Genomic DNA, 16,570 nt, shown 5'->3' on the forward strand with positions numbered 1-16,570 from the left:
GATATTTCCTAGTTCGCACAAACATGCAGTGTTTCAGAACTATATAAAAGAATGTTAATACAAAACAGCCATGTACTAGGAGTGGGCAGTCAGAGTTATTTTTGCAATCATAGTTGCTCTTTTCTTTAAAAAGCCATAGTAATTTGAAATAGATGAGGTGGTTCTCAAGTAAATGGCAACACCACTCTCAAATTTCTTCATGTAATAATAATACAAATATAGATATAGATACAGTTTGTATTTGCATTGTTTTTTCTGAACTTCTGCAGAGTACATAAATTGTCACTTAGTGGAACATTATCAGTATTGAAGTGAAATCAAAGAAATTTTATTTATATATATATTGATTACGTTATGAGGCAGTTTTTGCATGATCACAATAAAGTCAGCTGTATCCCCACAATATTAACTAAACATTGATGTCCACTCTTGTGAAATGTCTCCCATAAACTCTTTAGATGAATGTTGCAGCAATGTCTCCCATAAACTCTTTAGATGAATGTTGTAGCAAGTTCATACTTGCATTTTTAAAGAAATAAATAAATGGCAGATGTATTCCTAGTTATAGATCATATGAACATTTTCTTGGTTCATTGTCTGACAGTTTCCCTTTGTTCTGGAGACTGGTTTATGCCCTTGGGCATCAGAGATCAGTGCTTCTATTCTTTCTCTGTGTTGTTCAAACTGTTTGATGATGTTGTTATTTATAGTGGCATTTTGACAGGAAGAACTTTTTCCTTGTTTTTCCAGCCTGATGTACTGCCTCGTCTCTCAGAAGAGCAGCTTAGTGCCCTTCTGGAAGAATGTGTGCAAACCCTAAGAAGAGTAAACAATCTTGCCTTGACAAAATCCCAGGGATCGTTTTTTGAGGGAGCAAGTCCCTGTTCTGACATAGTTCAAAATACCATTCCAAACTCAAGGAATGAATTATGGGATGACGTTCAAAGTGGGAGAATGCAAGCAAGCCAAGAAATGGTTGCCTCTGAAGATAACGATATGAACTCAGCAGATATGATGGAAGCCTGTAGTTGTAATCTCAGCAAGCCATTCATTGAATCTCACCTGGCAGAGAAAAATGAAAATAATAACCAAGTCGAAGAGAAGACAGCACATAGCAGCACCTCTGAAGGCTACTTCATGTCACTAGCCCTCAGCCCAGACAGACCAAAAAAGCCTTCCTTTCTTGATGAACCTTTTCTTTGTATCAGCTTGAACAATGAGCTGTCCACAGATGTCAACATTCCTAGCATGCCAGTGAAAACCAGAGAAGGTGAGGTTCTTAGTAACCTTTTAGAATAAGCTTTTGATTATGATTTTAAATGCCCAAGCAGGTTCTCATCAAAAGTATGCACTAATGTATTATGATTGCACTGATGGAGCAAAAAGTCTTTTCATAAGGCAGAAAATGAGGCCAGAAATAATCAAATTTCAAAATGTTTCCTAACATTCTTCAACTGAAAGAAATAGCTGTGAAATTAGTTCTCTCAGAAAAAGTAAAATAATGATTAGGTCAGGCAACAATAAAGTACAGTATAAATATTCAAATTATCTCTTTCATAGGCAAGCATTTTCCTTCTGTCCTTTGTGTCAATAAACTACACAACATCTTCCAGAGAAGAAATTAATTTTTTTAACATAATACGCTGTAAACAATACACAACACAAAGCAAAGCAAATAGAAACTGGTAACATTGTCTAGTAATAATAAATGGGACATACATATTTCCAATTATATCTGCTGTTAAAAATGTACTGTGTGACAGTTTTTAGAACAGCAATAGAACATGTTACTCTGTTCTTAGCATACAATTGTCTTGCACAGGAATCTTCAAAAAATCAGTTTTGATATAGATCGTGACTATAATCCTTTTAGGCATACCAAAAATGTGTACATTTTCAAGAGATCTTCAGTTTTTCTCTCATGAAGCAGTAGTCTGCCAAGCTCACTTTTGGAACACAAGATTCAAAAGTGGTTGAGTAAAGAATTTTATGTACTTTTGTTAAAGGCTGGAAGTATTAGGAACCTACACAAGTGAGAAGCTTAATATATGGCCCACAGAATTATGATTGTTGCATTTTATTCTGTGAAAAATAATAATTCATTTAGTAGATATTTTCTGTTATTTAGTGCTTACTACATCTTCTTTACTATTATTACATCTACTCATTGTCATCCAATGGAGCTTTTCCAAATTGTTCAATGCCCTTCATAGTCTGTCCAAGGGAGAAATGATTTAGAATCCTTGGTGGCCTGCTATGATAAATTTGCAAAGCATTTTGTAGATAAAATTGCTTATATCCTTTCTGGCATAGACACTGTAGTTTCAGTGGCTTCTGTTTTCATGGGAATTTGGTCTCCATCAAATCAGTTTCTTAGTTATATCTTTCAGTTTTGAGCAACTCAAGGACATTGTCAAGATTGTCACAATTATGGGCAGGGAAAGTGAGAGGGGACATTTTAAGCTATCTTGGTCACAGACAAACAAAACAATAGGTGAAGCTAGAACCAGTAGAAGGCAGAACCAACCCAAGGAATTTGGATTTTGCCCCTCTCCTTCCTATATGGTGTGCTTACTACAGTAACAGAGTTTTTACTCCATGAATTTTTGAGTTATGTCAGATTGCCCCTTTACTCACCCCAACTTTCCTTATGTCACTTGAAAGTGAATGTATTTGCCAATCCTATTTTGCTCCTACCAGCAGAGAAAGGTGATTCAGCTACATCTCTACTGGCCATAGTTCCTTTCTGAGCTGCTTCATTAAAGGTAATTATTCATAATTGTGTGTCATCAAGTCAGTTCTTTTAATTCTTTTAATCCTTTCCAAGGCTTTCTAGGTAATGAGTACTCAGAAGTGGTTTACCATTCTTTTCTTCTGGGGGCAACCTGGGACTGTGTAGTTTGCCCATGATTACACAGACTGACTCTTTTTCCAGAAGGCACAGTGGAGAATTGAATTCCCAACCTCTGGGTCCACAGCCAGATACCTAAGCCACTGACATATCCAGCCACTTCATTAGAAGTAGGTCACTGTAGAGATATAATGTACTGTGATATAATATAATATAATTCAGCAGAAGTCAAGTCTTCACATTTTCACAGATAGGTATCCTTGCAAAGATATAACAACAACAACCCCTCCATGGGCACAGGACTTGTTCAGGCGGAGGGTTTTGTGTGCTTCAATGAAATTGAGAACTACGTGGAAGGTCTCTCAAGCCAGACAGATCTCAACTGAGAAGCCAGACCTACTGTGTCCACCAACCATCAATTATGATGAGAGGAAATAAACAGAAATCCATAATGGATCAGTCATCGCCCAGGTCTACAAGGGTCACGTCAGATGCTATAGCCCCAAGGCATCTGGTGACAAATGGGCTATAGGACTCAGCAGACCCTGCTCAGGGACCAGAACAGGCTGCTGCAAAACTACTGGAAAAACGTAAACACAAAACTTGGACTCTTGTTGAAAATTGAGAAATTATGAAATGTTATTACGAAGCAAACCCAACAGCCTGTGGTTTTAAAAAAAGAATTATGGAAATTTGGAAAAGGAAACACCCAAGTAGTGACATAACTGAACAATGATTAATGGACCATAGAAGGTTTATCATCTGGATGAAAGTGTTTTCAGAACTGGAATTGCAAGAACTAGAAAAGGTGGCAAAATCAACACAGGGCAATGACCATAATATGGAAGACAAATAGAGGGTAGAGGTAGACACAATAGTGAAAGAAAGCATATCAATAGAGGAACAGCTTATGGAACAATCCAGAAATTATGAGTTGACAGAACAGCAAACATCACTGAGGGAAAAAATAGAAACCATATTAGCCAGAAGATAGAAAGACAAAGGATCTCCAATTTACGCCAATTACAAAGTAAAGTAGTAAATGATCTACTGAATGATGCAAATGTAGTCATCAGAACAATCCTGACCAACACGCCAAAGGAAAAAAGCCAGCTCATGTTTAGCACAGCTACCATAGTAACCATGAAACTTGGTTAAAAGCTGCAAAAAACAAACAAACAAAACAAACAAACAAACAGAAAACAGAAAACTCATGGCACCCCAAAATGGAAAATTCAACTGGAAGGAAAAATAAAGAAATTGCATGCACATATCAGCAACTTAAAACACTTGAAAGTTTCAGAATTGAAAAATGCAAAAGTAAAAGCCAGACTATGCAAAATATATGACCTAGAAAGGAAAACAGTTGTTGAAACAATGGAAGAATTAAAACAGCAGGTTAACCACTACAGCAAAGAAAATTGAAAGATATGAGGGATGCTTGAAACAGTATACAGCAAACATGCAATTTTGAAATAACCAGTGATTATTCTACACTTCACTAGGAGAAAATGCATGTAAAGATGATCCTCTAAAATTTTGGAAAGAAATGTGGGAAAGCCCAACATAACAAAAATGGATTAAAGACATTTGTAAAGAAATTCAAGGAAAATAAATGGATGATATTGAAATAACAACTGAAATGATTAAGAGGCAAGTAAAGGATATGAAAAATTGAAGTGCACCAGGCCCAGATGAGCTGCACAGATTTTGGTTAAAGCAAGTCTGCCTTCAATGTATTTCTTGTTGTTGTTTAGTCGTGTCTGACTCTTCGTGACCCCATGGACCAGAGCACGCCAGGCCCTCCTGTCTTTCACTGCCTCCCGGAGTTGGGTTAAATTCATGTTGGTCGCTTCGATGACACTGTCCAACCATCTCATCCTCTGTCATCCCCTTCTCCTCCTGCCTTCACACTTTCCCAACATCAAGGGCTTTTCCAGGGAGTCTTCTCTTCTCATGAGATGGCCAAAGTATTGGAGCCTCAGCTTCAGGATCTGTCCTTCCAGTAAGCACTCAGGGTTGATTTCCTTCAAAATGGATAGGTTTGTTCTCCTTGCAGTCCAGGGGACTCTCAAGAGCCTCTTCCAGCACCACAATTCAAAAGCATCAATTCTTCGGAGGTCAGCTTTCTTTATGGTCCAGCTCTCACTTCCATACATCACTACAGGGGAAACCATAGCTTTGACTATTTGGACTTTTGTTGGCAAGGTGATGTCTCTGCTTTTTAAGATGCTATTGAGGTTTGTCATTGCTTTCCTCCCAAGAATCAGGCACCTTTTAATTTTGGGGCTGCTGTCACCATCTGCAATGAGCATGGAGTCCAAGAAAGTGAAATCTGTCACTGCCTCCATGTCTTCCCCTTCTATATGCCAGGAGGTGATGGGATCAGTGGCCATGATCTTAGTTTTTTTGATGTTGAGCTTCAGACTGTTTTTTGCACTCTCCTCTTTCACCCTCATTACAATGTATAGCAGTGCAATTTAACCACTTACTTCAAAATTCTACAACTGAAGACTGGATGACAACAGGTTACACATTTCTGATAATAAAAGATAATCAAAAGGGCAGTGAAGCCATTAATTATTGACCAGTTACATGCCTTCCAACAATGTTCAAGCTCCTCACAGGAATACTTGCAAGATCTACATATAAATACTTAAGTGAAAACTCCCTATATCCAACAGAACGAAAAGGGAACTTTAAAAAGTCAATAGGCACAAAAGATCAGCTGCTTGTTAATAAAATGATCCTGAAGAAGGCAAAAAGGTGAAAAACAAACCTTAACATGGGCTGGATAGACTATAAAAAGGCATTTTACTCATTGCCACACAGTTGGATTAAAATTTGCCTAAAAATGTTTGGGATTAATAAAAACATTCAGAAGTTCCTTAAAAAAACAAACCATGGAAAATGGAAAATTGTCTTAATGGCTCATGGTGAAGGAACTGTGGAAGTTAGCATCAAAAGAAGAATATTTCAGGGGGACTTTTTGTCACCATTGCTGTTTAACATCTCACTAATTCCCATGTCAATAGTTTGAAATAAAACTGGATTGGCCAACCACATTTCACCACAAGCTGGAAAAATCAATCATCTTATACATGGATGACTATATGCAAAAAGTACCACAGAGACAGAATCACTGCTAAACACGGTGCAAATATTTAGTGAAGATATCCATATGAAATTTGGAATTGACAAATGTGCGTCTCTGTCTACACACCGTGGCAAGATCCAAAAACCAGATGGAATAGAGTTTAAAAAATGGCAGTATTATAAAATCACTCTCAAGTGATGAAAATTATAAATACCTTAGAATACTTGAAGCAGACAACATTGTGCATACAAAAGTTAAAGAACTGACAAAAAGAGAGTATATCAAAAGACTGTGGAAAATCTTAAAATCAAAATTAAATGGGGGAAATACAATCAAAGTCATAAACACATAGCAGTTCCAGGAATTAGATACCCAGCTGGAATAATAGATTGGACTCAAAATGAACTAGAAGAATTGGATTGAAAAACACAGAAACAAATGAACATACATCAAACACTACATCCAAAAAGCGATGTGGACAGATTATATTTACCATGAAAAATCAGAGGCCATAGATTACTGCAAATACAAGTACAGTGGTGCCCCGCATAGCGACGTTAATCCGTTCCAGGATTAACGTCGCTATCCGGATTCTTCACTATCCGGGCGGGGAAAACCCATAGGAATGCATTAAACTCCATTTAATGTGTTCCTATTAGGGAAAAACTCACCGGTAAGCGAAGAATCCTGGATCCGGCCGCCATTTTCGCTGCCTGGTAAGCGAGGGCAGGGCGCAAAAATGGTGTGGGCGGCCATTTTCTGCACCTGGTGGCCATTTTGGAACCGACGATCAGCTGTTTCCAAAATGGCCGCCGGGTGCAGAAATGATCGCAATGCAATGTTTAGCCTATCTAAACATCGCAATGCAATCACATTAGCGACCCCAAAAAATGGGTCGCTATGCGGATTCGCCGTTACACGGTGCACTCGTTAAGCGAGGCACCACTGTAGAGGAATTAAAAAGAAGCCTAAATGATTATATCAGCACAAGCAGAGAAAAATTACTGAAAGCAGTGAAAATAGAGAATATTTTGAAAACAACAGAAACAAAGGCTCAATAAAAAACAATTTGAAAAAGGAATTAAACAGCTGGAAAAATGAACTACTAAATGAACAACACCTGAGAAATATTGATGGAAAGCATGATCATAATTCAACAACATGGACATGGCTAAAACTGGGGACCTTTAAGAAAGAAACTGAAGGCTTGATTTCTGCTGCAGAAGAACAAGCACTCCAAGCCAATATGATGAAAACTAAGGTCCAAGGAGTTAGTGCTAATAGAAAATGTCGACTCTGCCAAGAAAAAGATGAAACTGTGTCTCACCTCCTCTGTGAGTTTCCAAAGACTGAAGAATAAGGCCCATTGTAAATGCCATTGGCTCCCCGACATATGAATTAGCAAAATACCTAGACATCCTCCTACAGACCCACATTGGACAAACCTCATCCTACATCAACGACTCAGGACATTTTATAAATAAGATCAGCACCCTAAAACTCAACCCTGGGGACAGACTGATCAGCTTTGATGTAGTATTCCTATTCACCAAGGTATCGATGAAGGACACTCTGACACTCATCCAGTAGATCTTTCCAGAAGACATCACGGCCCTTTTCCAACACTGCCTAATGACCAGCTGCTTTCAGTGGGACAATGAATTCTATGAACAGACAGATGGAGTGGCCATGGGGAGCCCCCTCAACCCGCTTATAGCAAACTTCTACATGCAACATTTCAAAAAACACACCCAGGCTTTGGCACCCTTTGCAACCACAGTCTGGTTCTGTTACGTGGATGACACATTCCAATTTGGAACCACAGTGAAGAAAAACTAGAATAATTTCTAAACCATCTCAGTAGCATCCACCCAAATATACAATTCTACATGGAAAAAGAAATAGAGGGCCAGCTACCTTTCTTAGATGTCATGGTCATACGCAAAACTGACCTCCTATTGGGATACAAGTTCTACAGAAAACCCACCCACACTGACCGGTACCTACACAAAAAATCCAACTACCAACCACAACAAAAAAGGGGCATAATCAAAACCCTGATAGACCATGCAAATCGGAACTGTGCAGGTCAATTTCTCAGCACCGAACTCAACCATCCAAATTGGGCCCTACGGGCAAATGGCTATTCTAAGAATGAAATCACAAGAGCCATCAAACCAAGAAAACAACACCAAACTGAAGAAGAAAAATAGCCACCCACAAATAATGTATTTCTGCCATACATCAAAGGGGTCACGGATTGCATCGGGAAACTTGAAAAAACACAACCTACAAACAGTATTCAGGTCCACCACAAAAATACAACAAATGTTACGGTTAGCAAAGGACAAAAGGGACCCCCTCACCACTACAAGAGTATACCAGATACCTTGCAGTTGTGGCCAGGTATCTGTTGGGACCACAAAATGCAGCATCCACACCAGAATCAAAGAACATGAGAGACACTGCACACTAACACAACCAGAAAAATCGGCAGTAGCTGAACATGCCCTAAAACAAGCTGGACATGAAATTATATTTCAAAATACTGAAGTACTGGACAACGCCAGCAATCATTGTGTTAGACTATACAGGGAAGCCATTGAAATTCACAAATATCAGCAAAGCTTATTTTAGAATAAAGTCTAAACCTCAGCAAAGCCTGGTTCCCAGCACTGAAAAATACAGCCTGCAAAAAGGTCAACAGACTCTACCTAGCCACAAGGACCGGTGATTACTGTTACCAGCTAACAACACCCATCAATCACAGTGACAGATCATCTCCCCCCATCACAAGAATACACCCATAACAAAAACACGTTGATCACCACAATCACCCAATCTCCTGAAAAGGACCAAAGCTGATCCCACAGCTATAAATACACAATTATCCAACAAACTGCAACAGAGCACAGACAGAGTTCTGACTCCTGTCCTCTGAAGATGCCGGCCACAGGGACTGGCAAAACGTTAGGAAGAAAAATCTCCAGAACATGGCCAAAAGCCCAGAAAACCTACAACAACCACTGGATCCCATCCATGAAAGCCTTCAAGAATACATTGCACAAACAGATTACAAAGTTAGGCATGATAAAGTGGTGAAGTTAGTGCACTGGTCATTATGCAAAAAATATAACTTGCCAGCTTCCTAAAACCTATGGGAACATCATGGTGGATGATCTGTGCTAGATATGGATATGGTAAGTGAAACTAATTTTCCTAAACCTTGTTGTGGCTTCTGAAGTCACTGACCGTAACTCTTTTCTGAATTGTTTGCCTGGTATGGAATTACAATGCACTGATGTGGGGACTCTAGTACTTCCTAGAGGGTGTTGTACCTAAAGGTGATGGACAGAGAATGCACATCTATTGTAATGCCTTTGTTATATGGAATTTACCAGAAGTTTATCTTGTCTTGTGTGCTCTTTCATACCTACATTAAACTACTTTGCAAATTTATTGAGAGTTTTGTACTGTAAACTCATGTCTTTCAGTTCCTTTGGAGGCAGTGGGAGTTTTAACTGATGTCTTGGAGCAGTTTTGAAGAGATCTATTATGAATAGACTGACTCTAAATGTGCTGATGATACTAAGGAGGAATCTTATTTTGAATAGGGTGGTATGAAAAAGTATGTTTAGAGTTCAGGGATGCTCTGAGTTCTTTCCTTGCTCTTGGATGTGCAGGTGGCTAGGAATGACTTTAATAATCCTCATCTGGTTTAAGTAAACTGATTCAAATGCTGTTGATATTGCTTGTTATTGAGGAAAGACTGTCTGATAAAGCTAGCTGGACAGCTCTGTGAGTTAGGTATTTGGCTCTGGAACCAGAAGATGAGAGTTTCATTCATTTCATCCTCCTTTTTTGGCACCCAATGGTATGAAAATATAGAATGCTGTGATGTCATGATGCAGGGTATTTTCTCCTGGGATTGTAGAAAGTTGCAAGGAGGGAGGTATAGGATCCATAGGTGTTGTTTCAGCATCAGCTCCTGGAGATGGGAGTTTTGTAACTCAAGGACTCTCAGCCCCAGTCCTTGGCTACCACAGTTGAGTGGAGACTGAGGGGCATGAACTTAGCAGTGGAAAATGGTAAGCAGGGAGAACAACATGATAACAATGCCCTACATCAGGAATAGGGGAACCAAATGGCTCATCTAATAGATGTGACACATAGGGTTGCTCATACATCTAATCAAAGGTTGGAGGTAAGGTGTTTGAAGCCAGAAAGTTGTTGAAACCCATTCCCATCCCTAGGCCCGTTTACTGCTGGATTGTGAACTCCAAGTCCATTCACAATGGAATTGGCTCTCTATAGAGAACATACCTGCTCTTGGCTGTAGTCAGCCGTGTTGCTGGTCATAGTGATAAATATTAGCTTCTTTTTCATTTTAACCTTTTAAACGCTTTTTTTTGCTTTTCAATAATCTAGCAATTGTTTTATTTCTGTACAGATGAGCTGACATATGAAGATGGAAATGAAGACTAATATTCTTGCAGTTCATCCAGCATTGGTAAATTCTATTTTACTGGGTTTTGAGATTCATAATTAACATTATTTTAGAAATAGGCATTCATATTTAAGCTGTGGACTTCTGTTTTTCAGTAAAATATTTGTCCTATTGTAGATTCTTTTTGATTTACTTTCTTTTGGGCATCTAAATAAAATATAGTGGCTGGAATCCTTTTGGTTATTTAAGCCAGAGAAAGTACAATTGTTTAAATCATAGCAGTGAAATTTCCTTTTGACAAGTCATTGTTTGCATTCCTTACTGCCTGCTAGTCATGGCATTTGGTATATGTTGAAGAATATAAGCTGCGATTCACTGTGTGTGTGAGAGAGGGAGAGAGCTGTCATGTCAGAACTAACTTATAGCAACCCTAATAGTGCTTTCAGGATAAGAGAGATATTTAAGGAGTGGTTTTGCCAGGTCCACACACACACCTGTGAGTTTCCATGGCCAAGTGGGGATTCAAACACTGTTCTCCAGAGTCCTAGTCAATCACTCTATCCACTACATCACACAGAGTGGCAATTTACTCTATTGAACTTCTGTTGGAGTAAATAACAAATAAGATTCTGGTCATCCTGTTTAATTGATTACAGGAAATAATTTGCATGCAAGTTAATATTAATAAAAAAATGGTTTTAGGGTGGGGTTTTTTGGTGCTTTTTAACTAAAATATTGAAGTCTTTGTACCTAAATAAAATGAACGTGTATATTGCTATTGCATCACTGTGAGTTCAGTTCAGTACCAGCTTTATGTGGCAAGAATAGGGTTCACATTCCTTACAATGAGCTGTATTTAAATATGAACAGAAGAACTATTTTACAAGTTAATCTGAACAGGAGGTATGCAAAGCATGGGGTGCTAAAAATTCTGTTCCTCTTTGAAACTTGATTTTGTGCTACTTAATGGGATCAGGACAAGTTCATTCCTGTGTAATGTTTTCTGAGGATGATTTAAACAAATATTTAAGTGGGAGTTGCTTGTCAATAAGCCTAACTTAATATTTTGTATATAGTTAATGATTTTATGAGAAACAAATTGCATTTCAGATTTGTAGGATTTTTTTTTACTTTTCTAAAGTGTACCTTAGTGATACTATTTGGAAAAATGCTGTCATTTGTATTATATTTATGCCTTCTATGAGCGCTGACACCTCCACCCCCAAGCAGAGCTGGGGTCTTAGCATCTCCAGTCGATAATTCCGCCAACTCCAGGTTGCTGGCTCTTTGTTGAACAAGGTGCTTTGCTCAGTAGTTCCCTGTCACCATCCTCCTGCACCCCAGAGGATTGAGCTTCCTACACTAGTCCCCTGGGAACAGTCAGTTTTGTACTGGCTTCAAGTTCTGTCACTGAGGCAATCCTTGTAATAAACAAGCCCCATTCAAGATTGGACTTGAAGTCTTTCCATTAGGGCTGATAGAGGTGGCTGGCAGACATCCTACTCTGCAGCAAGTCTTCTCCTTCTCTCACACTGGTGTTTGTGCCACCAGCTTCTTAGCTGAGTTGGGGTGGGTGCACCAGACCCATCAACCATCCCAGGTGCCACAAAACTAGTGGGCCTGGTGCTTCTCCTGGGGCCTCTGCTGTGCCCTCTGGGTAGCAGCTTAGAGGGCCGTGCCAAGGATCATCCTTCTCCCAACTGGTTGTTGTGGGTTTTCCAGGCTGCTTGGCCGTGGTCTTAAGGTTTTTTTTTCTTTCCCAACTCTCTGAACGCATAGTGGATGGGCTTCACCTCCTCTGCAGCAGATCCCCATGTCTCCCCCACCTCTGGTGTTGCAGACCCAGAAGACCCTGGCACTTCACCCCACACTCTGTTAATGCTGCCGTCATGCCCTTCTCCCCTCTGGCTTCTCATCCCAAAACCTGGGCTTTCATCCTCCCTGCAAGCCCAGAGGGCAGCTCTGCCCATGTTCTTGAGGCACTGTGACGCAAGGGCAGACAACCTGCTAGTAGCATGGGCCATGACCCCCTCACCCCCTCACATAATACATTTTTAAGAATATGTAGAATGATTACATAGTGCACCAAAAATAAACTGAAGACAAAGTCTCTATAATTTAATTTAGTCCAGTTCTAGCTATGTATTGTTACCATGCAGCTAGTTATTCAAGAATGTGCATGTAGAGTCTTATTAAAATGTGCATTCTATTGGGGGGGGGGAAACAGTTACTAACTAATCAAATATTTAATCAGAAATGATACCTGGGTAGAAGATTGGGAATAAATGGCAAAGGAAGATAAGAAAAAAGAAAAATAAATAACCTGTCTTTTTATTGGTTAGTGAAAAGGCAGGTATAAAGTTATTTTCTGTCTCAATAGTTTGGTCAGTTAGTTACCTGAATATGGAGCCAGAAGTTGGGAGTTCTCCAGTGTGTTTATGTGTAAATTTAGGAATGAAGAAAGAGTAACAACAATGTGCATGCGACAGAGAGGGGGTATTATTAAACAGAGTAGGATTATAATAAATTATGCCCCATACTGAGAATAATAAACGTTATAACTAAAGAACACTTGCACTACATTATTAGCCTTATTTGTGCCTCAAAAGGTGGATGTGTGGAAGTTATTATAGGTTGTACCTTCTGGTAACAGAGTGTACCCATTATGAGAGGAGCAATGCTGTTTGGGACTACCCACATAGGCTACCATACCTCACATATCATAGTGGCAGTAATATGCTGGGGAGATCATGTAAGCTAGTTATGCATCTGTTGCATAGCCAATTCCATTTCTTTTCTCTTTCTTTCTAAACCATGTGTCTTGGTTGTAGACTTTCCAACCTAAATGCTAGTTCTTAATCCTGCAGATTAGTATATCTTTTAAGTTTAGTTTTGGGAACGCTTTGAGGATCTCAGTCATTCTGCGTAAAAGCGACATTGCCAGAAGCAACACAATTAAAGAAGAGAGACCAGGTGAAAGAGCTGATGAAACGGGCATCAGAGTCAAATGTAGGTATAAAGAACAGGTTGAAACCTGCTGGTACAGGATGTCCTAATTGCAGGGAGCAATCTGGCAGATTAACAAAAGGGCACATGGCAGACTTGCCAAGTAAAGGAGGAGAAAACAGACACATACTTGTCGTGTTTTAATCACAGAAACAGAAGCTTGGCACCAAACTGTCAAACAGTGGAATGTGGTGGGGAAACTGTTGTATAGAACTGATCTCTGTTGAAATAGTAATGACTAGAGATCCTGAAAGCTCCAGATAAATACTGTTGGGTCAGTTGGTGGAAATGGACAGATTTTGCTATAAGTAAAAGTGTGACGGCAAGAGGAGAAGGGGACGACCGAGGATGAGATGGCTGGACAGTGTCTGCGAAGCAACCAACATGAATTTGACACAACTCCAGGAGGCAGTGGAAGATAGGAGGGCCTGGTGTGCTCTGGTCCATGGGGTCACGAAGAGTCGGACACGACTAAACGACTAAACGACGACAGCAGTGGAAGGGTGGTTGCAACTGAATTATCTTGGTACAGTCTTGAACTACACGAGTCACAGTAAGCATGTGACTTGCTATCCCATTCTGGTAAACAGAGATAGGGCCTAGATGTTTGCTAATAATTTCTGTTGCAGGGAAATCCCCCCAGAGGGAGACCACAGCTGCGATACAAGGACATCTGCAAACAGGATCTGAAGGCCTTAGAAATAGACCTCAACAGATGGGAAACCTTGACATCTGACCATTCAGCCTGGAGGCAGGCGGTGCATCACAGCCTTCCCAATTTGAAGAGACGCTTATCCAGCATGCCGAGGCATAGAGGCAGTCCCGGAAGCAGCAAAAGCAGGGAGCTGGACAGGGGACAGATAGTATTTGTCTTCAGTATGGAAGGGATTGTCACTCTCGAATTGGCCTTTTCAGCCACACTAGACACTGTTCCAAGTCCTCGATACAGAGCACGTTACCATAGTCTCTCGAGACTGAAGGATGCCTACGAAGTACAGTACACTACAGTCAACACTTTACATTTGTAATATCTAATAAACAAATGAATTTCCCAATACTTTTGCAGAGAGAGTCTCTCTTGAAGTTTTATTGGAGACCTTTTTTATCTGGAGAACAGTGACATAGCTTGATCCATAATGGGTACCATTTTTGTACACTTGTACATTAGATTAGTGAAGCTGAGAACAATGCTGTCAGGAAGCCAGACTCCATTAGAACCCTGGACTTCTAGCAGAGTCAATCAAGGTGGAATAATCACAGCTAAGACAGTAGACTAAGATGCATCCACACTCTTCAAGACAGCTACTGGGCAGCAGTGGTAGCTGGTAGAAGAGGCAACAGCATGACACTCAAGCTAACTTCTGTTAGTACTGTGAAGAAGGTGGTGATAATGAACCTTGAAACTTTCTTTACCATGGAAACCCTATAATGAGACAGTCCATAATGAAACAAGAGATAGTGCTGTAAGATAAGACTCCCAGGTCTGAAAGCACTCAATCAGATATTGGGGAAGAGCAGAGGACAAGGAGAAATAGTGCTGTTGCTAATGAAACAACTAGATTAAAGCCAAAAGGACATATAGTAGCTGACATGCACAGAAGTGAAAGGAAAGTCCAATGCCACACAACACACAGAGTTGGAACATGGAACATGTGAAAAGTATGAATCAAAGTTAACTTCAAAACAAAAAACAAGAAGTGAACGCATAAACATTGCAGTGCTTCATGTCCGTGAACTAAGATGGACTGAAACAGGAAATTTTTTTAAGCAGACAGCTACAAAGTGTTCTTTTCTGAAAATGACAAATCCAAAAGAAATTGATTGGCTCTGAGGTAAGATGTAGCATAGGCAGTTAGGGGCTAAATTGCAAGGTCTGGCCAAATACTTATTGATCAGACTCCATAGAAAACCTAGCAACATAACCATCATTCAAGTCTGTCTCCAACTACTGATGGAGATTAAATTGAAAGCTTTTATGTAAGCATCTAAGAGAAAATCGATCATACACCCAAAGAACACATGCTTATAATCATAGGTGACTGGAACAGAAAAGTTGTGAACAAAGCAGAATTCCATTTGGTCTAGGGGACAGAAATAAAGCAAGATAATGACTCATAGAGTTCTGTGAAGCCATCAGTCTTTTTATTGCAAATATATGTTTCAAGCAGCTAAATGATCAACTGTATATGTGGATATCACTAGATGGTCAATACAGAAATCAAATAGGCTATGTAACTGGAAGCAGGAGATGGAGAAGCTACCCTGTTTCCCTGAAAATAAGACCTAACCTGAAAATAAGCCCTAGTATGATTTTTCAGGATGCTCGTAATATAAGCCCTACCCCCCAAAATAAGCCCTAGTTCAGTGAAACCCCGCCCCCCCACCCTTGTGCAGCATTATGCAGCAACCAAAGAAAATGACATGACTGTATTTGAATAAATGTAGATTGTTGTACATGAAAAAATAAAATATCCCCTGAAAATAAGCCCTAATGCATTTTGGAGCAAAAATTAATACAGTATAAGACTCTGTCTTATTTTCTGGGAAACACAGTATATTCTCTATGCCAGATCAAGACAAGGAGTGGATTGTGGTATTGATCATGAACTGTTAATATTCAGCGTTAGAGTACAGCTGAAAAAGAAAATCAAATGCATCATAGGAATTCAACATTCAAGGAACAGATTTGCAATTCAAGGAACAGATTTGCAATGTACATTCCAATTCCCAAAAAAGGAGATGCCAAGGAGTACAGTAACTATAGGATCATTGTTTTAATTTCCCATGTGTGTGTGTGTGTGTGTTTAGTCGTTTAGTCGTGTCCGACTCTTCGTGACCCCATGGACCAGAGCACGCCAGGCCCTTCTGTCTTCTACTGCCTCCCGGAGTTGTGTCAGGTTCATGTTGGTTGCTTCGCAGACACTGTCCAGCCATCTCATCCTCGGTCGTCCCCTTCTCCTCTTGCCATCACACCTTCCTAACATCAAGGTTTTTTCCAAGGACTCTTTTCTTCTCATGAGATGGCCAAAGTACTGGAGCCTCAGCTTCAGGATCTGTCCTTCCAGTGAGCACTCAGGGTTGATTTCCTTTAGTATTGATAGGTTTGTTCTTCTTGCAGTCCAGGGGATTCTCAAGAGCCTCCTCCAGCACCACAATTCAAAGGCATCAA

General features: G+C 39.8%; 1 protein-coding gene across 7 annotated transcripts in view; it reads left to right on the plus strand.

Moving 5' to 3' along the window:
• Positions 1–16,570, plus strand: part of FSIP1 (fibrous sheath interacting protein 1) — a 136,073-nt gene that overhangs the window by 105,856 nt on the left and 13,647 nt on the right. For 4 of the 7 annotated variants that reach the window (XM_072986294.2, XM_078391702.1, XM_072986293.2 and 1 more), the window contains 3 exons: positions 751–1,270; positions 2,701–2,765; positions 10,399–10,626. In XM_072986294.2, coding sequence (XP_072842395.2) covers positions 751–1,270; positions 2,701–2,750 — 570 coding nt within the window. In that variant the 3' untranslated portion in view covers positions 2,751–2,765; positions 10,399–10,626. Of the gene's footprint in view, positions 1–750; positions 2,310–2,700; positions 2,766–10,398; positions 10,627–16,570 lie in introns of those variants that run through there. The other 3 variants (XM_072986296.2, XM_072986295.2, XM_072986297.2) reach the window with 3 other exon arrangements.

This window comes from Pogona vitticeps, chromosome 1 (assembly GCF_051106095.1).
Source record: "Pogona vitticeps strain Pit_001003342236 chromosome 1, PviZW2.1, whole genome shotgun sequence".
Lineage (NCBI taxonomy): Eukaryota > Metazoa > Chordata > Lepidosauria > Squamata > Agamidae > Pogona > Pogona vitticeps.